General features: G+C 40.4%; 1 protein-coding gene across 1 annotated transcript; it reads left to right on the top strand.

Annotated features, from left to right (window-relative positions):
- Positions 1 to 1258: 1258 nt before the first annotated feature.
- hibch (3-hydroxyisobutyryl-CoA hydrolase) lies at positions 1259 to 26364 on the top strand. Its single transcript, XM_044049196.1, has 17 exons — positions 1259 to 1431; positions 1526 to 1563; positions 1672 to 2000; positions 3115 to 4769; positions 5250 to 5292; positions 5567 to 5698; positions 6853 to 6937; positions 7129 to 7209; positions 7360 to 7412; positions 14055 to 14133; positions 20385 to 20530; positions 21011 to 21097; positions 21223 to 21281; positions 22369 to 22450; positions 22963 to 23082; positions 23914 to 23947; positions 24170 to 26364. The coding sequence occupies exons 4-17, from the start codon at positions 4738 to 4740 to the stop codon at positions 24283 to 24285; spliced, it is 1149 nt and encodes a 382-aa protein (XP_043905131.1). The 5' UTR covers positions 1259 to 1431; positions 1526 to 1563; positions 1672 to 2000; positions 3115 to 4737; the 3' UTR covers positions 24286 to 26364.
- The last annotated feature ends 1072 nt before the right edge of the window (positions 26365 to 27436 follow it).

Raw genomic sequence — 27436 nt, 5'->3', positions numbered from 1 at the left:
TGTGCCACCTACCTTTAAAAACAAATTCAGATTTTTTTTTCTATACTTTCCCAATTTTCAAAGACTTATTTATTAAGTATTTAATTTGTTAGTTTTATTGAGCATTGTTCAGGGACTTTTTTTGCACTTTTAAGCACTTTGCAAGTTGTTTTTGACAAGTTACCTACAAATAAGGAGGGTTGGTGTTATGTTATTATTAATATTACTCAACATCTTGGGACTATAAACCTCTGCCCAGAGCGAAGAAGCTCAAATGCACTGTGTTAAAAGTTGCATGGCATGATTAACAATAGTGCTGTTTTCTTAATCTATGGATCTGCTCTAGTTGTCTTGAATGCAATAAAGTGTTGGGTTCGTCTGAGGCTACCGATACTGTGGGGAGATAAAGAGACTCAGCATCTAACGTTACAAGCTTGCAAATCCTCTAGAAATCCTCACAAAAACGCCCTGCGTTGTGGCGTGGCTGTGTGTATCTACAACAAATATGGGATTGTACCGTGTGTGATTCATTTATTGACCGTATGTTAAAGATTACACACACGTACACACACCCATTTAGGTCACAAGGCAGAAATGTTGTGATGGGAGTTAAGGTGACTGTTACGACCCGGCCCGTTATGGAGAGCAGTAACAAGACATTGGGAATCAGAAATGAGGTGGAAAGGGACAACTGGACTGGTTTTAGGGTAAAGTCAGACATTTAATTAACTAAGGAGAGTGCACATGCACAAGAAAACACAACAGAAGGAGGCTGTACAGGTGCTGACAAATAACTAAAACACAAAGTAACATCAACCACTATTTTGTTCTTAAAAAAAAGGAACACCAAATAACTAAAGGTGGTCAGCACCCATAAGCTTTACAAACAAAGAAACCACAAAACAAACAAGCAGCTATCCTGCAAAAGAAACTCAACAAAAGAAGGTCCTCTATGAACTGGTTAAACATACAAAGATTTAATACACTGGCTAAAACAACTCATATAGTTTCCAGCCAGGCAAACTAAACAAACACTCAATTTCAATATGGTTTAACCCAACAGTATGTAACCTCCAGTGAGGCAAACTGATCACTGTCTCACAGCCGCCATGAACTGAGGGCACACAAGCTATTTATATTGCAGCTGGAGTTGATTGCAGAGTCTTGATTGGTAGATTCAGTAGACCCACAGCCACACCAATCACAGACGCAGGTGAACAGGATGCAGGAAGTACACCGCCTCTGGACCAATCCTCATCAGGGAATCGCACAGCTTGCTTTGCCTGGCAGAATCACTCATGGGAACACACAATGAACATATACTAATCGGCAGCCAGCAGCGGCCATAACAGTGACAAAGTGAGGTGCGGCCGCACATAAAAAGGATCAGCAGGTGGAGGACGGCTGTGTCTGTGTCTGTCTGTCTGTGGATCTACTACTCTCCAGCTCACAGTAAGTTCACCTTTAATTATCTGACACTCTTTTTGACTTCCATCTATTTCGGAGTGTGTTTGATAAAAGAATTTATTCTGTACCTCATTTTCAGGATCATCTGAAGTTCAAAAATGTACCCACACAACCAAGGTAAACAGCGTCTCCCAAATAAAAACATATTATTGATCATGGATTGTGCACATAATGGTCACTTTTTTTTTACTATTAACTACTAACTATTGACTCATATCTGAACAGGAAACCAGTACCCTGGCTATCCTCAACAGCCAGGGGGTTACCCTCAACACCCTCCAGGCGGTGTCCCGCCAACCTGCCCTCCTGGACCCCACGGTCCACAGGGAGGATACCCCGGATACGGGCCTGGGCCTGGCTGTGGACAAGGTCACGGCCATGGCCACGGTCAGGGTCACGGCCACGGCCATGGCCACGGCCATGGCCACGGTCACGATCACGGTCACGGTCATGGCCCCTGTCATCAGGGCCACGGACAACACGGCTTCAAGCACAAGCACAAGCATGGTCACAAGCATGGCAAGTGCCACAAGAAAGGAAAGAACTGTCATGGGGTAAGACTGAATCATTTTTGCTCCAACATCATGCACTGACTCTGCTGGTTTTTGTTTGCTTCATAATGTAAACTAGTGCAGAGACCAGTGAGTGTGTTACCAGTATCTCTTTCTCATCCAAACAGTATCACCGCCGTAAGTCACCTACCAAGTTTGACGCGTGTCAAGCAATGTTTTGGGACAGTTATGGGATTGCAGGAGGGGGAGGGCAAAAGCAGATCTTTCAGCGAATATCGTTTGCAAATCTCTTTCAAACACAGGCAAAGTTGAAACTGCACACACTTTGAGCTACAGTCAGACAGAGTGGTGGTCTGTCCATTTATAGCTATTGGGTGTGCGTGGTCCTATTTGTCCAATGCTATGTCCCCCAGAATCAGGTTTATTGGCAAGTAAATTCTGCATAATACAGATGCATAATATGAGGAAAATAAAATAGAAAAGAGTTATTTACGACAGTCAGTGCAATGATGATGATGCTGTCTTTTGACAGAATTATGCTGTCAAAAGAGAAATTAGACAGCAGTTTATGGGGTCAGAGGTGACAGACAGAGGAGGGTTGTGGTCGACAATGTAGAGATTAAAGACTGGTTAAAGTATTATTAACCCCAAAAGATGATGTCACTTTCTTCTGTGGTTACAATCATTGTTTTCATCATTTTTATGAAATCTTTTACTCACTGGCATATTCTTTATCTGTAAGGCAATCCTGACTTTATTATCTCCATAATTACAGCCCTACTCTTACTCATAAAGGTTGAGGAAGGTCTGCATGGAATTGGTTCAATTTACAAAAAGATTCGAAGTTCAAGGATCGAGGTTCATTTTTTTAATTTGTCACTCCAGACACATCCATAAAAACAAATGAATGAGTCACATGAATCTGACTGTGGATGTTTTTACAGAATCACTCTGCCCTATTGCCCAAGTGCTGTAAATGTTATCTTTTTTATTATAATTCATCATCACGTCCTCATACAATGGTCTCCCCGACTGCTCTTTGTTATTTTGTCACGTTGAATGAGCTGCTTTATGTTTTATGTTTAAAATCTCAATGAGGTCAATAATAATAATAATAATAACAATGATGTCTGTTGTGTCCACCTCTGCCGTTTAGTCCTCCAGCAGCTCCTGCAGCAGTGACTCAGACTAGAGAAGATTCCTGGAGGGAAATGGAAAAACCTTCGTCCTCCTGTCATGCATGAGAAATACATTTCACTGCCTATTAAACATTTCTTCACACAATAGTTTAAATTTGTATTTGTATTTAAAGAGGAACCAGGCTTCTGTCAAAACTTAAAATATCCTTCTTCTTTTCATCTTTGAGTTTTCATCACTTTTGTGTTTCGGGGAAACTGATGACTGTGTGTGATAAATACTCAACATTGAACTCTGCAGTGTCCTGCCTTTCCATTTAGTTTTGTCCCCCTGTTTCTTTCTTTCTTTCTTTCTTTCTTTCTTTCTTTCTTTCTTTGTCCTCTCGCCTATAAATTGACTCTTTATTTGTCCAGGGAAGCTCAACTGAGCCACACCTTGGTCATTACGCCCTGAAACCACCAGGCCTGTGAGGGCGCCCATGTCTTGTTCTTGATATTTATTTATATAAAAAAGGTGGAAGTGGTGGAAGATGTCAGTAAAAATAGCCATACATAATATAATCATAATAATCGGTAACAAATCGCAAATAAATCATCACAAACTTTGCAGATCCCTCAGATCTCAGAATGCTTTGGCTTCTTCTCTGCAATTTTACTGTTGTGGTTGAATCTCAGTTTCTGTTTTCAGAGAAAAAGAATAAAAAGCTTTACAAATTCACTGAACAATTAAATAACATATGGCACAAAGCACAAATCTCAGAAACCAAACACAAGGGAGGTGGTGGAGACCAAATCAGCGCTAAATTGGCCCTTTAAATAACTTAAATAAATAAATAAATAAATACATAAATAAATATTAATAAAATAAATAATATTGCTAATAATGTGTGGTTTTTTTTTGTTTGCTACTATAAACTACTTGGTATCAGCTTTACAGCATTTATTTCTTTATTTGTTCCTTTCATGAATGTGCACAATTATACAATATGAAACTGATACATAATTATTCATAATACATATTTCAATTTGACACATTTTTAATGACACAACCGTGTCATGTCTTATATTATTTACGTTGGCCGACCGATTAATAATCTTTGTGAGAATGGTGCAAGAAGAGGATATTAAACATTTCAATTTGATAACTGACAAAGTTGTGGTTCACTTGATAATCTCTGTCATGTCTGTATGTAGTGAAGCAGGAATGAGAGACACATTTTCTGACAGCAGCCACTATATAATGATAAAGATACTAGGCCACCCCCAGGTGAGCAGGAAAAGGCTGTTAGAGGCAAACCACTCTTGGGTGTTTTTAATGTCTTGCTGATACTTATTTTGGATACCACCTTTAGAACTATATAAAAAACCACACACACAGAAAACTGCCCTGATATGTAAAAATATGTCGGATGCTTCGTTGAAAGAACATTGGAGTCAGTGCCTCCTCCCAACAGTAGGTGGCACTGTGGTACAAACACACTGGCACGGTGACGCTGTGACGTCATTAACCATGACCAATCAGGATGTTCTTGTCGCCACATCCAGGAAGTAAACTAAAAACTTGAAAACAAGCCGTGTGTGTGTGTGTTTTGCAGCAGCCTGTCAGGACACGACGTTAGAGACAGAGACAGACAGAGACAGTAATGTCCTTAACCACTATAACCTCCATATACAGGTAAGCCTTAAGTTTGTGACTCTTTAGTCTGTTCATTGTCTTTGTCTTACTGTCTTGTGTGGACGTACAGTGGGTCAGAGTTTCACAGTTTCAAGGATAAATGGTCACAAAGTGGTCAAGTGCATGTTCACTTCTGAAGGGGAAATCATTTTTGTGTGTCATAAATCTTTGGTACATTTTAATATCACTATCCAATCTTGTTCATTTACATTTACTTGTTTCACAGATGATCACTCAGACAGAAACAGTGCAGTATCAATGAAGAATTTAATGATTGACAACATATTTCAGGGCTGTAACTATTTTGATAATCGGTTTTAAAACAAGTTCTCTGATTTCTCAAGTGTCTTACATGTTACATGATTCCTGTGTCGTAACGATGACGTGAATTTGAGCTGATAACTTAAATGGCAGTTTGTGGAATCGGAACAGAGCCATTAATGTTTTCACCTGTTTTTCCTGCATGGTTGTCTCCTCCAGACTGAGGTCTCTCTGCAGACTGCAGCGAATCCAGGGACACATGGTGAGCACTCAACCCCCATGATGCACTATCACAGTGTTTAAAACGAGTCCTGGTCCTCAGGATGCCCTGTCGTGCATGCTTTAGATGTTGCCCTGCTGCAACCTACCTGTTTCAAATGAATAGGTCATTATCAGGCTTCTGCAGAGCCTGATGAGTGAATGACCATTTAAGTGTTTTTATAATATTACCCACATTCATATGTTGAGCCATATCTGTTAATGTGATGATAAAATTAAAAAAAAGATGTTTGTCTGTTGCCTCTGCTTTACATCAGATGTCGAGTCAAGTGGAACCAGAGGTTCTCCTGGAGAAAGTGGCCAGAGCAGGTGTGATCACTCTGAACCGACCCAAAGCCCTGAACGCCCTCAACCTGCCCATGGTCCGTCAAATCTACCCTCAGCTGAAGGTTTGTGTTAAAAAGCTTGGTTAATGTAAACTTCAACTGGGGCAAATGTCAAGGACTCGAGTGTGTCACGTCATTTGTTAGAGCAGTGTGATAGTGATGGTAAATGGCTTGACATCTGACATGACACTTGCTTTGACACAGTCAGATTTGCACATTTCCCTTTATACTCCACCACTGAATACCAAACCACAGAAAATGCACAGGACAATTTTGGATTTGCGGGACAATGAAAGAATATTGAACCTCTGATGTCTGGAGGAGGCGTCAGTGCTTTCACACTGACAAAACCACGTAGATGATGTTTTTATTTAATCAGTTGTAGGTTTTTGTCACCACAGATTAACATAGTAAATCTGTACTCAACACAGTTTTTAGCAATCTTAATTATGAAATGCATAATTTATAACACAGTAAATTTGAGCTTCTTCCCTCTTGACGGAGATTACATTCCTGTGAGGTAAAACAAAGCAATATGAAAGTAGCATTGTTCCTTTAGCGTCAACTCTGTTAGTGTTTTTGTCTTGTTTAGTTCAGTTATTGTGTTAGTTTAGGTTTAAAGTCACGTTAAGTTCATGTCACTTTTGGTGTGGGTTTGATTTTCACTTCCCCTTTTATTTTGGTAAATGTCATGTCCTTCCTGTCGTTTAGTTTTCTTAGTTGTTTTGACACATCTTCCCTAATTCCCTCATGCACTTCACCTGGTGATCCTTTAGTAATCACTTGCACCTGCCCTTGATACCCTCTCCCCTATATAGTGTCCCCAGTGCCCTTGTCATTTGCCACTGTGTTGTTTATGCTTTCGAGAGCCTAGTTTAGTTTTTCCTGCCTTTTTCAAAAGGAAAATAAAGACTCTTGAAATCATTCATCGTGCATTTGGGTCCAAACAGTGTATTCGCTGTTCCTAACATTTACCCATTGTGCAATTGAACAAGGGACATTATCCATTTATATATTTAGTTGTGTTTTTTTTATATTTTTTATTCTTGCCATATTTATTTGATTTATCCTAAATCTATTATTTGTCCCATGGTCCATTTATTTATTTATTTATTTATTTATGTATGTATGTATTTAATTAATTAATATGTATTTTAGGTTTTTGTTTAGAGAACCTTTTGTTACTAACTTACTACTATATTTTTGTGTGATTCTAGAAATGGGAAAATGACAATGATATCGACATTGTCCTAATCAAAGGAGCAGGTGTGAAAGCTTTCTGTGCTGGTGGAGACATCAGAGGTGAGTGGTAGTTTTGCAGATTTGATCAACAGGAAGCTGATTTGTGTATTTGTGAGGGTAATTTCCTTTTGAGAGAGAGGGTGACCCGGCCAAACATGGCAGTAGAACATACAATCTGAAGAAGTGCAAATCAATTCGAAGTGTACAGAGAAATGTATAGTTATTGTCATTTGTTGTTTTTTCTGCATCAGCGGTCACAGAAGCAGGGAAAGTCGGGGACTCTCTGGCACAGGACTTTTTCCGTGAAGAATACATTCTCAACAATGCTATTGGTATGCTTGGTGTTTTCAGTCACAATGCCAACTGTCTTCCCAATTTAATTTGATCTCCTTCTCATGTTCTTTCATAGATCAGACATTAGCAGTCATTCAGATCAATCAGCTAACAGCTAACATGTGTTTTTATGCATTTTATGTTTCAAGGATCGTACAGGAAGCCGTATATCGCCCTTATTGATGGAATAACAATGGGAGGGGTAAGTTTGAGTATATTAAATATTAATATTATATTGTTGGTTAAATCTGTTTGTTTTTTATGACACAAAGACTTGCTGTTGTGTCAAAGTTTCACTTTCCTCTTTGGCAGAGAAGTGTTTTGCCTTTGAATGAGGTGTGATGTTACATTTTGTCACAAGGTGGCACTATTGAGCCATCTTCCCTTGTTACATGCCAGTGGCAAGGTGGCCTCTGATTGGAGGAAATAAACCGTGACAAAGCAAAGTTGCTCCAACAGTATGTGCAATGAGTTATAATTCAGACCGAGGCTCCAACATCAGCTCAGTCTTCAAAGATCTCACATGAATTTCTAACAACAGAATGTCTGTTTTTGGTCGAGTCTGGGTTTTTGGTTTTTTTTGTCTCTTCTGTTGTGACCTTGACTGTGATTTTACCCCTGAAATGTCACAGATTTTACTCACAGCCACCAGTCATTACTCATTGTGTGTGTGTGCGTGTCAGTGTCACGTGTAAGCGACTAAGCCCTTCTGTGACACTCATTGAAAACTGAAGTCGGCCTGTAGCATTTTTGGTTATTGGGTTTCTTTCTAAAGTTTGTTGAGTTGATACACTGATGGCTATTTTTCACCATTGTCACCATTGACGTTTTCTGGACCAAACACCTCGGATTTAGGATTTCGACTCCAGTTTGTGTGACTGATAATTGATAACTGATGACCAACTGTCACTCCTGAGCTGTAGTATTCATGCTTCATACTTAACGCTTGTTTGGTGTTATGTTGGATGATTGAAATACAATTTTCTTCAATTGCCATATGACAGATATGGGTATAATGTTTATGTTTATGCTCAAACACACTTTTAGATATAACATGTAATCACCTATTCTTCAATCTATTATTCATCTATTTTAATTACCTGACATTAATTGCAACAATTATTAATAATTGATTTTTTTACATTACATACTTCCAGCTAATCTCTTAATCTAGATAGCAAAAAAAAAACTTTTTTAAATATTCTCTCTTCACCACTTATAGATAAATATCAGGCTCTTTTTAGCTGCTAAATGCTGCGCTATGTCCACCAGCTGTTTTCTAACTTTATCTGTTTGCCGTTTGCAGCTAGGAAGGGTTTTTTTTTGACCGACAACAGCTGCCTGTTTCTGGCAGTGATGTGGATGGGAGGGGTGGAAATGATATTAAACAGTGAAGTTGCAAGCCTTGAAAAACAAAACAATGAACTGAAAGACTTCAGCTTCTGTCATAACATCCATCGTTAACATATTGGTGAGTGCCGCTTTAGTAAATAGTAAGTAATTCGTCAAGTATTAGTAGTATTTAGTTTGCTGGTGTCTCGCTTTACTCGCACAGTTGTTATGCTTCAGCCTTCCCTTCATGAAAACATGACCAACTGACTTTTTCTGGAGTAGCTTCTCCAGTATTTCACAACACTTTATCCAATCAAGAGCCAGAACTCCACCAAGAGGCTTGTAACCTCTGCTTGTGAGGTTAAGCTGATTGTCTCTGTGAATATTTGCCCTGCCCCTCCATCCCCAAACGCATGCATGATATGACATCGGGAGGAAGGAGGGGAAAGATAATGACAGCATTAGACAGAACGTCAGCAAAACACGAGCCAAAGGACAACATGGCTGATGACAGTGTTTTCAATATTTTACCCTGACGGGTGATTTCTCAACAATGAACTGAAAAATAAATGTACCTTCTGTGCTTGTTTTTCAGTTCTTTTCTCACAAAGCCTTGTTAGTGATGGCGTCCCCGCTCAACCAAGCTATAAATAAAAACAGTATAGCTGAGGGGCGGTTCTTCTGATGTCATGCTGCACCATGTAGCGATGTTTAACGCTGGAAACATTTCAAGCTGTGGTTAGTTTGTCTGTTCTTACGACATCAGACTTGCTTCATATTATTGAATGCGCTCCTTTGTCCTCGCATTCAAGACGTCTGCCACTAATACCTGTCACGTCGGCACAGAGACACTAATGATGACACAGGCCGTTCTCGGGGCAGATCGCCGTTTAGTGTGTGAGGTGGCCGGTTGAAGAGAGGCCAGCTCTATATATGGAAAAGTGCGAGATGCAGTGAACTCACACATCAAACGCTTAAAGATAACAACCCCAGCAGGTCAGACACATCCAGCGTGTGTTTGACTCTCTCTTACATCACAGGGGATTTGATCTCACACACATCGTTCATCACTTAAAATCCCTAGAATTAAGGTCTGTGACCGCTGAAGAGTTTTTAATCTGTGTGTGTGTGTGTGTCGGTGTGCTGCGTTTGAGCAGAGAGTGGGTGACATGCTCTCGACAGCACATTTGATGTTTCTCACACTCTGACTGTCTGGAGCAGCTCCGATGATGGATGTTTGTCTGTGGCTGTGTCATGTCTTCCTCCTGGACAACAGCTTTTTTTTTTTTACTTTTTTGCCGATGTCTTGTCCACATCACCTGATCAGTGAGATTCAGCGCTGATTTGGATTCACTTTTCGAGCTTGTGCAATGCTTGTTTAGAAAGTGATGTGGAAGGAAACGCCAAAGAGAAGTCACCTATTTGTGTCTGTAGTGTTTTTTTTTCTGCTCTCACACTGTGTCAAAGATTTATTTTTGATCCAGCAGAATAGAGCGGAACTATTTTTGGGAAATATGTACTTGGTATTTTTCAGACAGCGATTCAGTTGAATATTCATTAACACATGTGATGCAAAAATAGCATTGCATTTAACCTGGCATATCATCTGTTTCTAAATGAATCACCATAAGTTGTTTGAGTGCTTTTTGTCAACATGGCTTCTTAAAAATGATGATATGTTATGGTTTCTTCTTGACTCCTCTTTGACAGGGAACATCACGTTGTCATTTTGAGGTTTGGGAAACCCCAGTCCAACATTTTTTACCATCCTCTCCATTTTCATGGAACTAACAGCTGATCCATTGATTGATTAACTACTCAGTGACTTGTAACTACTCAGCCATACCAGCATCAGAAAGGTGATTGTGTGTAATGAATTAAGTAAAGGTAAAAACTATTCCAATAAGAATATATCAGGATTAGGGCTGCAACAATTATTCGAATAATTGGTTATTTATCCATTACTTAATCAATCGTCAACTATTTTGATAATTGATTAATTGGTTTAAATGTTTTTGTTAATAATTTCAACAATTTTGGTTTGTGGACAAAACAAGACAATTGAGAGAATTGTTATTTTCAAGTTTGGGGAAACGTCAATCAACATTTTTCAGCATTTTCTGACATTTTACAAACCAAGCAAAAGAAAGTAATCGACAGATTAATGGATTATGAAACAGCCCTAATCTGCACCTTTTTTGGAAACAACCTCACAAGGAGGACATCATTCATTTGGAAAACCATTAACAATAAAGTAAAAGCTGCACATATCCTAAAATGCAGCCTGTGTGTCATTTCAAATTGTTATTTTGATTTAAAAACGATTAATTCCTAAGCTCTACTGCAGAATTCGATAAGTCGAGATGTGTCGCACAGCTCCTCTTCATCAATCTAATGGATTTCGCCTCACTCTTTGATCTCTATTTACAAGCCAAATATCGTAGTGAGTCACTTAAGGGACTGCTCCACGTTCTTCAGCTTATCGTAAACTATAGGGACATAATAAATTGTGTAGTGTGTTCTGTTTGTAAGCACGAGTTATAAACACGCTCCGCTTGAGACTTTTTTTTACATTTCCATAGTTTACAGCAGGCTCTTCAGACATGCTCTTATATGGTGCCTCGCTGCTTCCACACCCAGACGTAAAAACGTTCCACTACTTTTATGGTGAATCTCTGGTAATGTGAGACGAAACGCTCCCTCATTCCTCCTGAGTGCATCCAACCATCATTACTTTTGTGTGTGTGTGTGTGTGCGCGTTTTCTTAATTCTGTCTTTTACCTTCTTTCCCAAAGTGCACTCGCCCACTCTTTCTTTGTTTTCAAGTCGCGTTCTAGCCACACTTAAGAGGAGATAACTGCTCTTTGTGTTCTGTAAGTTTGTAATTTATCCTCTATTCCGAGTGCTCTTCTGTCTATGTGACTCACTTGGTATCTAATAATAGATACAGACGAGAAGAACACTGCATGTTTTGCTCCCACAATAACTTGTACATGACCGCGATGAAGAAAACGCTGCAAGGAAAAAAAAATTAAAAAACGAAATTATAAAATCATTCAAAGACCAGCAGACTTGTCACATTAACGGTGGCTCTGGTCAGTGTCTCTGTGAAGCCCATAATGGTGTGAGACACTGAGACGGTGCATAGTATCAAGAGCTGTAGCGGCTCAATGGATGTCAGTCTATAATAAATGTATATAAATGTATGTATGTATGTATGTATGTATGTGTGTATGTATGTGTATATGTATATTTACGTATGTGTGTATGTATGTGTATATGTATATATATTTACGTATGTGTGTATGTATGTGTATATATATTTACACGTATGTGTGTATGTATGTATGTGTGTATATATATGGATGTATGTATATATATGTGTATGTATATATATGTGTGTATATATGTATGTATATATATATATATGTGTGTATATGTATGTATATATGTGTATATGTATGTATGTATATATGTGTATATATGTATGTGTGTATATATGTATATATGTACTGTATATATGTATATATGTGTCTCCATTGAGAAATTGTAAGTTAACCAGCTGATTTAGGATGCAGCAAGTTATGCTTATTGTACTTTAAGACATAATTATTAATCTGAGGTGTGCATTAAAGACTTAATGTGAAACTAAGAATAGAAAACATTTAATGGTTTCTTTTGTATAGCAGCCTTTGTGACAGGTTTTTTTTTCCCCTAGTGTTGACACGGTGTTGACAAAGTGCAGCCGTCACGCATATCATGTCCTAACCTCGTCTCCGTGCCTCTCTGTCTCGCGTTTTGGTCTCCGGTCTTCCTTGAGAAGCACGGCGTCTCGTTGGCATGGTTCTATGTGGCTTCCAGTTATCAGGTATTTTTTAATCCTCCTGTGGTGGTTTGTCACACAGTCTGGAGGCAGATGCTTTCAGCCTTTGCTCTCTGTGGATCCGTGCTGTTCACCGTCACCGAGTGTTGGTTATACATTTTCATGAATCACTTAAGAGCCCACACCCTGTTTAAAGTCAATATTTAATCTAATTCTACTATACCAGTGTGTGTGTGTGCGTGTGAAGTACTGTATATGTGAGGAAGAGGAGGAGGATGATGAGAGAGGAATAAATCTGCCTCCTGTGAAAAGTCAGTAACTGACTTTGAGAGCTCAATATTTTCTTAGGTGGTTCTTGGTATAAAAAGTTTGAGAACCACTGGTATGAAACAAATAATAAGTTTGTGCACTAAACTGTAGATGTACATCTTAACCACAATGGTGAAAATGGAGTTCAGCATCGTTTATGATGATTTATGACTCGGCGATGTCACCTTGACGCGAAGCAGAAATAAGAATTAATTAAAAGAAATGAATCACCCCCCTCGAGTTTAACCTGCTGACCTTCCACTGTCATCAATCACCTCCAGGTGATGAACTAACCAGTAAATGACCCTGCTCCTGTACAGGGACTGGCATCCAATTACTACAGCCTGTATTTCTCTGTGGCTGAACAATGTTTTAATTAATAAGATATCATCAGATTACTGAAGGTCAGTGGAGTAATGTGATGACTCTCTGCCGCTGAATCACATCCCCTCCGGTCAGAGCTCGGAATATGTTTTAAAAATGTTTAATCGTCAGAGCAAACCGAAGCCATTTTGAGCATTTTAATGACAGCATTAATAATGCATTGTAACTGATTGTTTTTTTTTTCAGTGGTCTTTCCTGAATGTTGTCCGTGTCTCATCTCATTATCAGAAGATTTATTCAAAAATACAAAAACAAATTTCTATGTGTGGTTTAATGATGCAAATACAGTTACAGTACAGTGAGAATTTGAGATTGTTCTTAGGTTGATGTATCCTTTATACTGTATAATTTGGTATAATGGTCTGGCACTTTCCCCTTGATGTGACTTTGTACACACCCATTAGAGCCACCAGAATATCTTTTAGTAGATTTTACTACCATTTTGTCACACCATATTTGGGAAGTCTCGCTATTTCTGTAGCTGCTGTTAAAAAAGTGAAACCTCACCTCTGCTTACACTGTTTTTCTGACCTTCGATGGATCTAAATCTGCTGACGTGATTTGATTTAGATTTTGTGCTGTCATGATGTGCTTGTCTTTCTAATGGTGGGTCAAGGGGTTTGATTCCTGTACATGTTTTGTGTGATGCAAGGCCGTAATATATACAAGGGAATGTTGTTGCCATGGTAACACTCACACGCACATACAAAAAACAATTTTTACTGTACTGGAACTGTCCAGTGTTGCTCATTATCCTTCACCTTTTTCCCCGTTGGGACTCCCTCACACACATTAATCTCAAACACACACACACACACACACTAATGCAGGGTTGGCCTGGTTTACGTTTTTATTTTCAGTCAGCATTTTTCATGTCATAATTCGACTCCATCTTTCTTTGCAGAGGTGACACTTGCCTCCCCGCGTCTTGCTTGTGCTTGTTTTAGTGCTGGCACTGATTTCGGTCTCCTAACCCCCGTTCTCCTCCACCTGCAGGGCGTTGGTCTGTCTGTTCATGGACGGTTTCAAGTGGCCACTGAGAAGACGCTGTTTGCAATGCCGGAGACTGCCATAGGTGAGACTTGTCCAACTGCACTGGCTCTGCTGTCTTGATCTGTAGGGGCGGTGTGTGATTTTGTCCAGCTCATTAATAATGAAGGAGAAGTGAGTTTTATTGCCGACCCAGCTGGATCAAATTCATATGTATCTATAGACATGGGGTCTGTCTGAATGCTTGGAGTTGTATTCGGTGTATGGGGATTAACTGCTAAAATGTCCTACACTGTAGCAATCTCTGTGAGGTTGTAATGAATAATGGTTTGGCAAAGAGATTTTTTTTTGTTTGTTTATCCTTTCCAGCATATAAATCCATGTCAAATTCAGGCATTCATTCATTTTCAACTACGTTATTCTCTTGGGGGACACTGGAGACAATCCCAGCTGATATTGGGCAAAAGGTGGCGTACACTCTGGGCAATTTGCCAGTCCATCACTGGGGCCAGCATACAGAGACAAACAACCATTTATGGCCCTTTTTCACTATGGTCCCAGCTCGCATTCACTCTCCTGGCCACGGCAAGGTTTAGGTTGGTTTTCCACTACAAAAATAGTACCTATTCAATGTGGGCGGAGTCATCACTGCACGGCTGCGTGAAGCTGCCGTGACTTCCTTTTACACACGACACACAAACGAGTGGTTAGTGACTTGTAAAGCAGTTGTTTTCATTGGAACTGAATCATTAGTTAATGATCATGTGCTCCGGTCATGTGCTCCATGACCGGAGCACAGACTCCGTCTGACACAGTCACTGGACTGAAATACAGCGGCAGGGTTTGTGATGCTGCTTGCAATCAGCAGTGCTAATACACCAGACGTCTGTTAAATATAGAGTTTTTAGACATTTCCGCGGTAATTTTTGGAGATTAACCCACCTTTTTAGCATTGTTAAGTCTTTTTAACTGAGCTATAGTTTGCCATTTTTGGGCTTGATTCTTGTGTCGGACGTCAGACCAATCAGAGGCCGGCAGTTTGGCAACGTCACGCTTGGAACCTCGCCAGAGCAGGTACTAAAAAAGTACGTGGTACAAGGTACTATGCTAGTGGAAATGCAACTTAACCGTGCCATGGCGAGGCAAGGCGAGTTGAGCCGGTGGAAACATGCCATTACTTTTCACATTCACATCTACTGTATGTCCAGTTTAACCTAATTGTCAATGTCAAATCTGTCGCTTAAAAAAAAACTAGGACCCAAATGCAGGCCTGAGTTTTAATGAACTGCTAAAGAAGAAGAAAAAAAAAATTAGGTTAGAACACCAGGTGAGGGTCAGTGTAAGAACAAACAGGAAATCCTAAAATACCTTAAGAACACGGAGCAGGAACACGAGGAAGAGTCACTGGGAGCCAAAGTGAACAGAACAGATGAACTGACAAAGACACTCGAGAGCACAGAGTGAGGCAGGGATAACTGAACACAGATGAAACTCATCAGGACGGGCTGGCAATTTAATTAAAAAAGAAATACACCACTTTAAACATATCACAAGAATGAGGGAGTAACATGACTGGAAAAGACAGCAGGATATTATTTTTTGTAATACAAACGGATATTGTGATATATCGCTGTACAATTGCAGTTGAATTGTCGCAAAAATCACTGTATCGTGATAATATCGTTGTTGGAGACTTTGTAGTAAAAAATAAGCAGTAGAACACAGCATGATATGTATAATATACAGCATTTTTATCACACACGTTAGTAATTAAATGGCTTGGAGAATCACTAAGCACTTGTTTTTGTGGTTTTATTGTCATAGACTGCTCCTCGAGTATAAACGGCTTTACGCTGCTTTTTAGCTAATTGACTCCTGTGGACAGATGGGTCTTCTCCTGAGGCGCTGAGGAGATTAGTAACAAATCTCTAACAACTAACTAATTGCAGCTGACATTGTGACATGAACTAGTCTGTATAGGCACTGGAACCCAGGTGGCTTATTGATGTTCTTTAAGTACTGTACATATAAATATTATGGATGTTTATATTTGTATTTGTTATTTCAGAACACTGGTTTGCTACTGCTTTAATCACAGTGGGTTTGTGGTGAGAAGACGGCTTATGTCCTCTGTGTCGCCTCAGTCAGTGTTTTGACCTCATACAGTTGGATAATGGATTCTGAGGTGGTCCTGAATAACTTTATGTCCAGGACAATCCTGGTCCTCGGGGACCCCTGCCCTGCATGTTTTGGTTGTTTCCCTGCTCCAGCACACCTAATGGAGGGAACTTCTTTAACATGCAGGGCAGTGAGTTTCAAGGACTAGGATTGAGAAACCCCGGCCTAGTGTAATTGTAGTGTAGTGTAATCAGATTTCAGTCTCAATCTGGCCCTTTCAACAATCATTATTTCAACAGATTATTTCATCCTGTAGTGTAAGGGGTTTACAGATGCGATTTCAGTCTTCCCTGATTTCAAATTGAAAGTATTAAATGTTGTTTGATATTCATGACTGAATAGAACCCCGCAATAACCAATGAGAGAAAGTTGACAGGGAAACGGATGCTATGTAGTTGTGTTTAGAACTGTCACTTGTACAAGTCAAGTCAATTCCGTCTTCTAAGCCATGAATTGTGTTTCTCACCACAAAACAGCACGCACACACAACCGCTATTAACTGACGAAGCCTGACAGTCCACCTCCATGTCTGTTTATATTCTGAAGTCACGTTAAATCACGCATGTTTTGGTGACATCTCAAATCCCTGGATTCTCCTCCTCGAAATCGTTTGATGAAACGTGTGGTCCTGCGTCTCTACTGGATGGTCTAGTCTGTGATTTCTCAGGAATAAAACATTGAAAATCGGTTACAAAGTTCGTTGTGTCACGTTTTTTAAAATCAAGTCAATCAAGTGTGGTGCAGGCATTATGGGGATCCCAACAGTGGGCACTCTCACCCTTCCTTTTCTTTTACGCCAACTTCTGTTTTTGACGTGTGCACATGTGCACACACTTTTCAGGTCACTGCATTGGCTAATATTTACAACCTTACTAAAACCATATCCCTAAACTTAACCGAACCACAGAGTCCTAACCTTAACCAGGACCTCAGAAACCCCGAAGAGGTCGCACAAACATCAAGCTTATTTTGTTGCGTTTTTCTGTCTCAGCCTTCATGCGTTAATAACATTTCTTCTGATGTGCAGTGCTGTGCTGTGCAGTGCTGTGGTATTTGGTGCAGGCTGAGGATAAAGATTATCCTAACCAGTGAACAGGAAATGAATGGAACAGAGGAGAAGGACGAGGTTCTAGTTGATGTGGTTTGATAGTTTTGTGGGATTCTCTTGAGTAGCAAGGCCAAACTGAAGAGTGTGAGGAAATGGGATTATAATTGAGTTGCAGGGACTGAAGAATCACTGTTGTACAGTATTTGTGTCAGGGTGTCTCTGTAAATGTTAACTCTTGGTTTTTGTTTTTTTGCACCCTTTTGTGATCCAGCACTTGCAAGTAAAATCTATAATGCTAAAGCCAGAGTTTCCTGGTGTCTGTTAAACGCTCCAGTTTTTTTTGGCAGGATGGCAGGAAAGCTTGGCTAATCCTCCTCTGAGCTGCCGTGATCATATCACATTGTCACAGTTTTTACTACAGTAACTTGACTCCACCATTATCAGCGCGTCCGCTCTGCATTCACAATCTTCTGCACGATGTTAAACAGTTGTTTTCACAGAGACCGCCACTGCCTCGGTGTCCTAAATGCTTCATTTAACTGTAATTACGGGTGGAAACTTTTAATAAACCAGAGTTTACGGTCACTACAGTCACACGGTGGAGCCTTGGCTCCGCTGAAGTAGGTCAATATTACACAGGGTTTCAAACGCTAAAATTATCCAGAAAATATTTGAAACAAACATAGACCCCATTCCAGTCCTGAAATAGTGTGGAGCACAGTTAAATTCTCCGCGTGTTTGGACTTAGTGGACTTCTGCTTCTCAGTACTCAGTATGGATGTGTTCATCATAGCTCGTGGTTGAGGTTTACAACATCTCCTTTCATTTGTCTGTAGGTTGTTTCTCCATAATTTAAACCATTTCTATCTGATTATGTGGAAGTTTGGTGGAATCTGTGATTAACTCAACTGTGTAGGTTTGACATTTGCAGACACCTTTTTTTTCCACAGTTAGTTTAATACTTTATACTCAGAGATGAAGGGACGACTAAAATATTTAACAGTGAGTAGAAGTACTGTTACTTTGATGAGATTGTACTTAAACACAGGTCAAATTACTGCATTTATAACAGGGGTCTCAAACTCAAATGACCATGGCGACCATTGAGCGTCTCGTCTGGTCACGAAGGAAATATAGTTAAAAATTAAAAGATGCAAAATAAAATATGAATAATAGAACACAACCATTCAAGATGGCATAAATTACACTTTTTCCACACTTAAGTGTAAGGTTAGGGGGGACTAATCTGTCTAATGCCTATACAGAGTTGTGCACTCACTTTAACATGGTGGATACGACATGATTCCATGGGTCTGAGTACAGAGGTTGTGTTCTGCACAAGTCTAAAGTATGCAGCTGTGCCCTAATTACACAAGAAGCAATGGCATCCATGACATTTGCATAATTAACAAAAGGGGGGAGAGAAAAAAAGAGGTTAATAATGATAGCTGACTGTTCGCGCTGTATGGTGTCGTCAGGCCAGAGCATCACCGGAGGAGCAAGTCGTTCAAGTGCACGTCCTCCTTTATTCATGAAGCTGTGCTTGATGTGGAGTCTCATCGTGCTGCACTGACTACTGCTGCTGGTTAGATGTGGAGCCAGCACAGTTGTGGGTGACGACCACGTGAAACAAAAACTAATGAACAAGCTATAGAAGAAGCCACATGTCAGAGAGAGAGTGTGCGAGGAGTTGGTAGCCATGATGAGGAGCGCTGCTCAAAGGGAAAGGGACATTTGGATCGTTAAAGACAGGGGTTCATTTTAAAAAATAGCCACACTCCTGTACTCCTGTACCTGTCCATTAATAATGTCAGTAGTTGAACCAGTGCAATGCCAAAATCATAATAGTCCTTGATTGTTATTTTAGAAAGGTACTTTTCCAGGTATATCGTTCCTTTTCGATAGGATCACAAATTGCAGCGCTAAGAACAATAATAAGAAACACTGATAAATATATATGAAACATTTTTAACCCTGCGTTGCCTTGTAATTTTCTGCCTCTGCACCTGCTGACATTATGTTTTCAGGTTGTCTACTCTGTTCTTCTATTCTTCTGTGCACACTATTTCAGGAGGAAATTGCATCAAACAAAGAAATCACAAGAATGAACTGATTCGATTTTTGTGGTCAATGTCACTTTGACCTGATACAACCCCTCTGATTTCACACAAACCCCACCAGGGAATCCTTCCAGATTTGGTACCAACATTCCCTTAGACTCACTGATGAACTGGAGAGACAATGTAATAAGTGTAATCTGTCTTGTGATGGCAGGATGTCCCAGGAGGGTATTTCTTCAAATTCACAACTCCATTTCTTCAAAGTAACAAAGGATCGGGATCACACGGACATGTTTTTGACCTCTTTAACAGTAATATCTTTCAAGTTCACTAATGCTTGCTCTTTGAATCTGGAAGTAAATTTGCTGTAGACTGAAACTGCACTGGTCAGTGAAGGTTCACAACATGTCATTTGATGAGCATTATCCTTTGTTCTTTTCCTGAATTTGATCATAATATCAGTGGTTCCACCTCCTTCAGTGGGTCCCTGCCATCATTTATTAATGTCCGTCTTCCACTCCTCCCCCACCACATCCAGCAACATGACATAATTCAGCTCTGACTCTAACCCCCCCCCCTTCAAGACATGGCCAGTGATGTGTGGGCAGTGGGCAGAACAAATTATTATTAGAACATAATTAAAGTAGTTGTCACTTGCAGCTCTGAAGTACACACAAACACACTCACTCGTGTTCTTTTCCCACATTATTTACACCTTTTGGTGGCTGGATTACCAGATTGAACCCAGTTTCCCCATGAGCATTCTGAACAACAGCCTTAATCTGACACTTTTATGATATTTCATTTTCAGCCTTGAATCAGGTCAACTCCTAATCCCTCCCTCCCTCCCCCTCTCTCTCTTCTCTCTCTCTCTTTGCCATTCACTCCACCTCGTGTCATGCCATGAAATTGTGTTTATAAATTTCTGAATGATCAGAAAACAAAACACAACACTTGTGAAACAGATAAACATTTTCACTCATTTTTGACAGGGCAAACTGGGGACACTGTGTTGAAATGACTAACTTTTTTTTTGTTTTATTTTGACAGGGCTTTTCCCTGATGTGGGAGGTGGCCATTTCCTGCCAAGGCTCCGCGGCAAGTTGGGTCTGTTCCTGGCTTTGACCGGCTTCCGCCTCAAGGGACGCGATGTGCAGAGAGCTGGAGTCGCCACACACTTTGTAGAGTCGAAGAAGGTAAAGCAGCTCAAGTCCCTGCTTTCAGTGAATTAAACCAGTTAAAGGCCCAGATGCAGAGCACGCATGAGTGGTGGTGCAGGGAGGTTAAGGTCTGAGGTCTCCACTGCATGCTGAGTCACTCTTGTTATAGGTGCCAACACACGCTGACTGCCCCACAGAGCAGGTTGTGTTTTCTGGCTGTTGGCATGATCACGTTAAATCTGTAGGTGTTAGAGTTGGTTTGAGGCTGCAACCTTGAATTTCAGGAAGGACATCTAATTTGAGTGTGGAAGAGAGAAAAGTAAAAAAAACTCATCCCCTTCACAAAAGAAGAAATGTGTCGAGTCAATTTCTCAAACCAAGTGTTATTTTCATTTTCCTCAGAGAACCAGGAGTGAATGCTCCTGAAGTCGTCAAAAAACACGAGCTTATGTTCACTATTTTAAAACTGTTTTTATGTCTACTGTTGATCGTATGCCTTCAACCCTGCTTTAATAGATCCCAGACCTGGAGAAAGACCTGGTGGACTTAAAGTCTCCATCTACTGAAGACATCAGCAGAGTGTTGGACACCTACCAGAACCAGGTAATAAGAATCTTTACACTTAGACTTACAGCTAAGGTTGACCTGAAAACATCAACATTTAGAAATCTGTGTTTTGAAAAAGCTTGAGCATCAGTTTTGAGAGTAATTGTGTTTTATCTCCTCAGAGTGATCTCGATGCTGAGAAGCCTTTTGTCCTGGAGAAGCACGTGTCTGATATTGACAGGTCGGCCTTGAATCTCTGTGATCCCAAACATTAAAACTATCAGAAACGTGTACGAAGAAAACAGCAAGTGTCCAGTTAGTATACAGGCTGATGTTCTTATCATCTGATGCCATGATAAAAGTGACCTGCCTCCAAATCTGTACAATTCAGTCCCAAGCTTAGTTGGACACTTTTTTGGGTTTTTTTTTTACTGAAAAGGATTTCAGTAAACAGTGTTTGTTGGCTCAGCAGCCTGGTTCACTGTTATGGCTTTTGGTCAACAATATAGGAATAAGGTGGGACACTGCCTTTTATAAACACAGCCATATATTGTCATCCTGACTCGTGTGAAATGATTATGAGTATGTTTGTGCCAAATATCCATAGTGCTCCGAACAGATTTGTCTGCCAAAATCACTCACTGATGTCAGTACTTGCCACGTAATAAGGATGGAATGATATTTTGATGTATTGTGATGTCTTGAAAATGTTGATTATTGCAGGTTTGCAGTGTGTTGTAGATATTGTTGTTGTTATCTTAAACCATGTATTGAGTGAATCACATTGCAATTTCTACCCTCACGGACAATTAGCACTGTCACTTTTTTCCAAAAAATCAGTATGTGACATGTTATTCAAATATTCCCCCTGCACTCACACACACACAAACAAAAGGTTTGACTCTCATTGAGCTGCTTGTCTGTTATGCCTCTAACAGCTAAGCTAACGGATAAGGCTACAGTGTAGAACCTGCAATACTTTTGGTTACATTTTACAACAAAACATCACATCACTGTCTTATTTTTGGGTCAGTAGAGCCTTTATAGTAGATCTAAGTGCAAGCTGTGCTCTCAGCACTCTGCTGAATTAACTGCTAATTACTTCAGATGGTCTGATGTGCTTCCAGGCTACATTGATCTCAAGCTAAAGATTTTACTTCAAAGTTGCCTGCAAATTGGAGGGAACATATGACCATAATTTAATAGTTATATAGACCATTAAAATAGGAACATATAGCTAGTCTGACTTTTAGTCTAATTTAATAAAAGAAGTGACAGTGAGGTAACCTGCTATGAACCTGAACCTGTGTTGTTTTTCCTCCCTGAAGGTTGTTCAGCTCCAACAGTGTGGAAGGAATAATGCAGAACCTGAAAGCCGATGGCTCCGAGTTCGCAAACAAACAGGCCGAGGTACGTTCTGACCCGCGGCTTAATCTGAATCTCTGACATAAAACCTTATATTTCCAAATAAAAAATAAATCAATGTGTACCGACTTCAGAGGCTTGTTGACTGAACACAGCCTTGACTGTGCAGCCCTTCAGTTCCAGCATTAGTAAACTCCCACTGACTAGGATGGAGCCGAGATATTATTTAGCTTTGGGAGTATATGTTAGTAATGAGCAGTCACGTTTTAAGCTCAGCAAATATTACATGTTCAGCTTCTGTTCAAGCCATTTAGAAGAGAATTGGAGCCAAATATGATCAGCTCCCCCATCAAATATTTATAATAAACCCACAGCTCCAACACCACAGACTCACTGTCCTGCTCTTTGTATTAAAAATGCAGAAGCAGCATCTCTGCCCGTATTTACACAAACTTCCCTCGTTTCCTCGCAGATTAAGACAGTCATTGTCATCGTTGTCTTTCTTTTCAGTGTTTGTGTGTTTTAAATGTAAAACTTCCCTGCGTCTCGTCCTCCAGGTGTTGTCCAAAATGTCTCCCATGTCCCTGAAGATGACCTACAAGCAGCTGCAGGCGGGAGCCTCTCTGAGCCTGCAGGACGTGTTGGTGATGGAGTATCGACTGTCTCAGGCCTGCATGGTAAAAACAACTCCCTGTAGCCGGAGCCTCAATCTCTACACTCGCTCATCTTTGTGGAGTTCTGGCTAATGATTGGATAAAGTGTTGTGGGAAAACTAGAAAAGTTTCTCCTGGACTGAGAGACATGTGTCACTGAGCCAGAACTCTAGATCTACATCTGAACATGGAGGTAGTTAATACAGATTTGAACTCAAGGATTTCACTGACAGCAAAAAGTAGACGTTAAATTAGTCGCCACATTTTGCACTTGCACTTGTGCTCTTTGGTCCCCATATAGACCATTTGGGAAACACTAGCTATGTTTACATGAGCAAAAACATGGACCCAAAATTAAATGATCCAATTGTCGTGTGTGTACACCAAGAGTTCAGTCGGACTGGGAAAGGACTTTTTTAACATGTGTAGTTTTGTCTGGTCCTCCAGAAGCAGAAAAAAAAAGAAGCTTCACTTCTGCTTCTGTAGTAAACAAAGCTGCATGTGTCTGCTCGTCCCCCTCACTGTCCACTTTTTTTGGCATGAAAATACAGCAGAAACAAAGTGGAATTACATCACAGACGCATGATGGCACCAGACAAAGACTTCATGATTGGATTTATTGTTTATATGAATACTAATCCGAATTATGATAATTACCTAATTTGTTTTTGTGGCATGTTTTCATTCCATATAAACAGCTAAAGCTGATACTGACAGCACAAAGGAACTGTGCTTGTCCGTTTCCTCTACTCTCTCTTCCTTAACACCAGGAACACATGATCATTTGTTGCCTCTTAAATTAGTGTAAACTCCAACAAGGCGTAATCTGATGGGATTGTTTTTGTTGTGTTGCAGAGGGGCCATGACTTCTATGAGGGTGTAAGAGCCGGTAAGTCACTGCAAGCATGTGCACAACGAGATTAAAAACCAGATTGATGTGAGCTTGAGTGATGCAGTGTTATGTATATGTATTCCACAGAGAACAATAGAGAACAATCAATAGTTGTAGTCGGCACAGAGCTGGTTATTGGACGTTTTCTTAAGGTTAACAAAAGATATAGCTGTTACCTCAAAGTAAAGTCCCATCATTAGATTTTTTCCCTGTCTCCAGTGCTGGTCGACCGGGACCAGAATCCCAAGTGGAAGCCGTCAAAGCTGGAGGAGGTTTCTGAGCAGAGCTTGGAGCAGTGCTTTGCCTCACTGGGAGAGAAGGACCTAACATTCTGATTATGCCGCGTGTGCAACATTCAAACACTCACCACTAACCCCTCCAGTAAACCGTTTCATTCTGTCCCCACAACCCAGTTTGGTCGTCTGAGAGGGGGACTGTGCCACTGAGGATGGGTCTGTTATTTAACAACAAATTTGAAGATCATGTAAGTTTCACTTGGCCGTGCAGTGGCTAGCATTGTTGCTTCACAGCGAGAAGGTCACAAGTTCGAAATCCTGGTTTGACTAAGGGCCTTTTGTGTGGAGTTTGCATATTCTCCCCATATATATGTGTGTGTGTGGGTTCCTCCCTCCCACATTCCAAAATCATGCAGTTTGGTGATTAGTTTAATTGAACACTTTCTAAATAGACAGTCTAGTTTGACCACAGGTGAGTGTGAGAGAGTGAATGGTTGTTTCTATATTAGGGCTGTTTTTAATACTACTAGGTAGTCGCCTTATTACCTAATTATGGCCTAATTAATCTCACATTTGGAAATAAATTATTAAAAGTTTGCTTTTCTTCTAATGACTAAATGAAACTACACATAGAACTATGGGAATTAGATTTGTGTCAATATTTTCAAATAACGCTTTTAATGAAGCAAACAACAGTTTTTAAGAAGCAAATAAAATATTCATTTAATCATTGGAATCATTGAAAATACACTTGTTCTTTGTGCCATGTTTGTTTGTGTTTGTGGGCGGGTCTTAGGAAACTGCCTGCTGATTGGCTACTCAATTTTGGTGCGACAGCTCAATAGTCACAGGGCTTTCAGTCGCTGTCCATCTGGAACTCTTTCCCCCGTCGACATCCAACAAAATAATTGTAAGTCTGTAACGTTTTTATCCGACAAACGTAATTATTTTGTCGGATGTCGACTGGGAAAACATGGGGAACGAGATCCAGACAGAGAGCGACTCCAAGCCTGTGACGGCGTCCGGTCTATTGAGACGATTGAGGCGTCCAAATGGAAGTCGCCAGGCAACTGCTGCCAGCCTATTACGGACACTATCGGTGTCCGGAATGGTTAATTTGCCCCTTACTTTCCACGGATGATGTTTGTTTTAACAACTTTTGTTTTATCGATAAAACGAAAACTTGCACCCCAACGATCCCTCACCTGTCTCTCCATCTTCAGCTACTATCCTGCAAGTGACTGATTTGTGCAGACAATTCCAGGCTTTCATGTCGGAGGTCAGCGCACACTAGAAGTAAACAAACTTGCGTTAACTGCGTTAAATTACTTTGTCGTGCTAATCTCGGGCTGTATTAATCACAGCGATTAACGTGTTAACTTTGACGGCCTTACTCTATATGTTAGCCCTGCGATGGAGAGGACTTTAAGTAGCTCACAGACTCAAATGTGTCCCATATATTGTGAAAGACGCTTCGTGTGGACTTCCTCTGCAATGGAAGTGTGACAGTCTTTTCTACATCCAGCTGTGCTGCAGTAACTTGGTGCAGTAGCAGCAGCAGCGGCGGCTGCTGCATCAGGATGAGGAAATAGGGAAGGGAAAAGCGAGGGTGTTCGTTGACGTAACACTGCTCAGTATCATCCGTATTTCTGCAGAGGCCACTTGTTCTCGTACACATAACCTAATGTCTCTATTTTGTTCTGAAAGCATTGTCATGATTGTTTCGCTGCATTATAGAGACAAATATGGCTTTGGCTGTCTGAAATGTTTGTCATATTGTGTGGTTTTTATGTTTCTCAGAACATCTTTCAAAAAAATGAGCATTTCGGGGCTCCCAAAACACTGTTTCCATGTGGATAAAACGCCAATAAGATTAAAAATGATTATACCTTATGATGCCACCGTGTGCTTTTCATGACTATGGAAACAGATTAAGCAGAAATCATTCCAGACCTTTCTAAATAAACTGTCTCTCGTCCTACTCTGGAGAACGAATAGAGATTAAATCTGATCCGTATATTTCCTGGTCTCTGGATTTGAACTTAATCTTCCTGCCAAAATGGTGGTGTCTTGATTCTGTAATGCGTGATGTCAGCTGTCACAGACTCTATTGATCTTGTCTACTGCAGCTTTAAATTTAAACATCATTAAAATCCTCTGTGGAGGAGTCACACCATCCTTCATCTCATGTCTGTTTCCTCGTCTCCCTTTCATGTCGCAGTCCCATGCTGTTGATCCACTAATTAAATATAAGCAGCACCGGCGGTGCCATGTGCAGTCTCCGATCAGACCTCCGCTTAATTTTTACACATTTAACCGCCACAAGACCAAAGTCTGTGTAATTCTCACGGCGTCGCAGACAAACCTCCATGTTTTATGGCTGCTGTTTCAAACAGCTCTTCAAACAGGTGTCGGCCAACGGTTACTTCTGCTCATTTGTTTGCCGCTGCCGACCTTTTATAATCCCGGCTTTTCCCTGGTGTACAGGATGCTGCACCTGCATATCCTCGTGTTCTGTTTGACAGTTATTTTAAACAAACACTGGTGCCAAAGTCTGGGTCGCTGAGACGTTGGAGAGCACCTGTGTCTACCTCTGTTGTCCTTACAAGACGTTGTCCTGCAGTGGAGATTAGGTTTATTGGCATTGTCGGTGTGTACGGTGTGTTTGTTTTAGAAACACTCTCAAAGTTAGTAGTAAATCTGCTGTTTCCGATCGTTTGTCTCACCTTCTGTCCCTTTCTGTTATTTCCCTTCTCCTTCCTCCTCCCTTTCTCCCTTTTTCTTCCCCCATGTCATGTCTGGGGCTCCGTATAATTCTGCTGCGCATGATTGGATGGACACAGACACACAGCCACACATATTTACAACAGACTCATCTGTACAGTCAAACAACTTAAAAATGATTTTAGTTAGTGTGTATTTACATTCAGAGCAGATTAACTGAGATTTGATCTGGTCACAAATGTTAATACTGTTTGCATGATGACATCATCTCAGTCAGAGAGAGAGCAGAAAACAAAACACCCATCACCTGATTTAGAGTCAGAACTCCTAAAGTACTTTGTCAAAAATCAGCTCATGAATTTAAATGCCTTTTTACACAATAATCACTTTATTCTTGTGCTTTTCAAACCACACTTTTGATTCCGATCCCAACACAGACGGAAAGGAACAGTTGTCTCAACAGTGAGCTCAGCCTTTGTCATTTAATCTAGCACAAAACAAACAGGCTCAGATTAAGAGTTAGTGA

Source organism: Solea senegalensis, linkage group LG2, assembly GCF_019176455.1.
Source record: "Solea senegalensis isolate Sse05_10M linkage group LG2, IFAPA_SoseM_1, whole genome shotgun sequence".
NCBI classification, from domain to species: Eukaryota; Metazoa; Chordata; class Actinopteri; order Pleuronectiformes; family Soleidae; genus Solea; species Solea senegalensis.
This window is presented reverse-complemented; position numbering and strand designations above follow the sequence as displayed.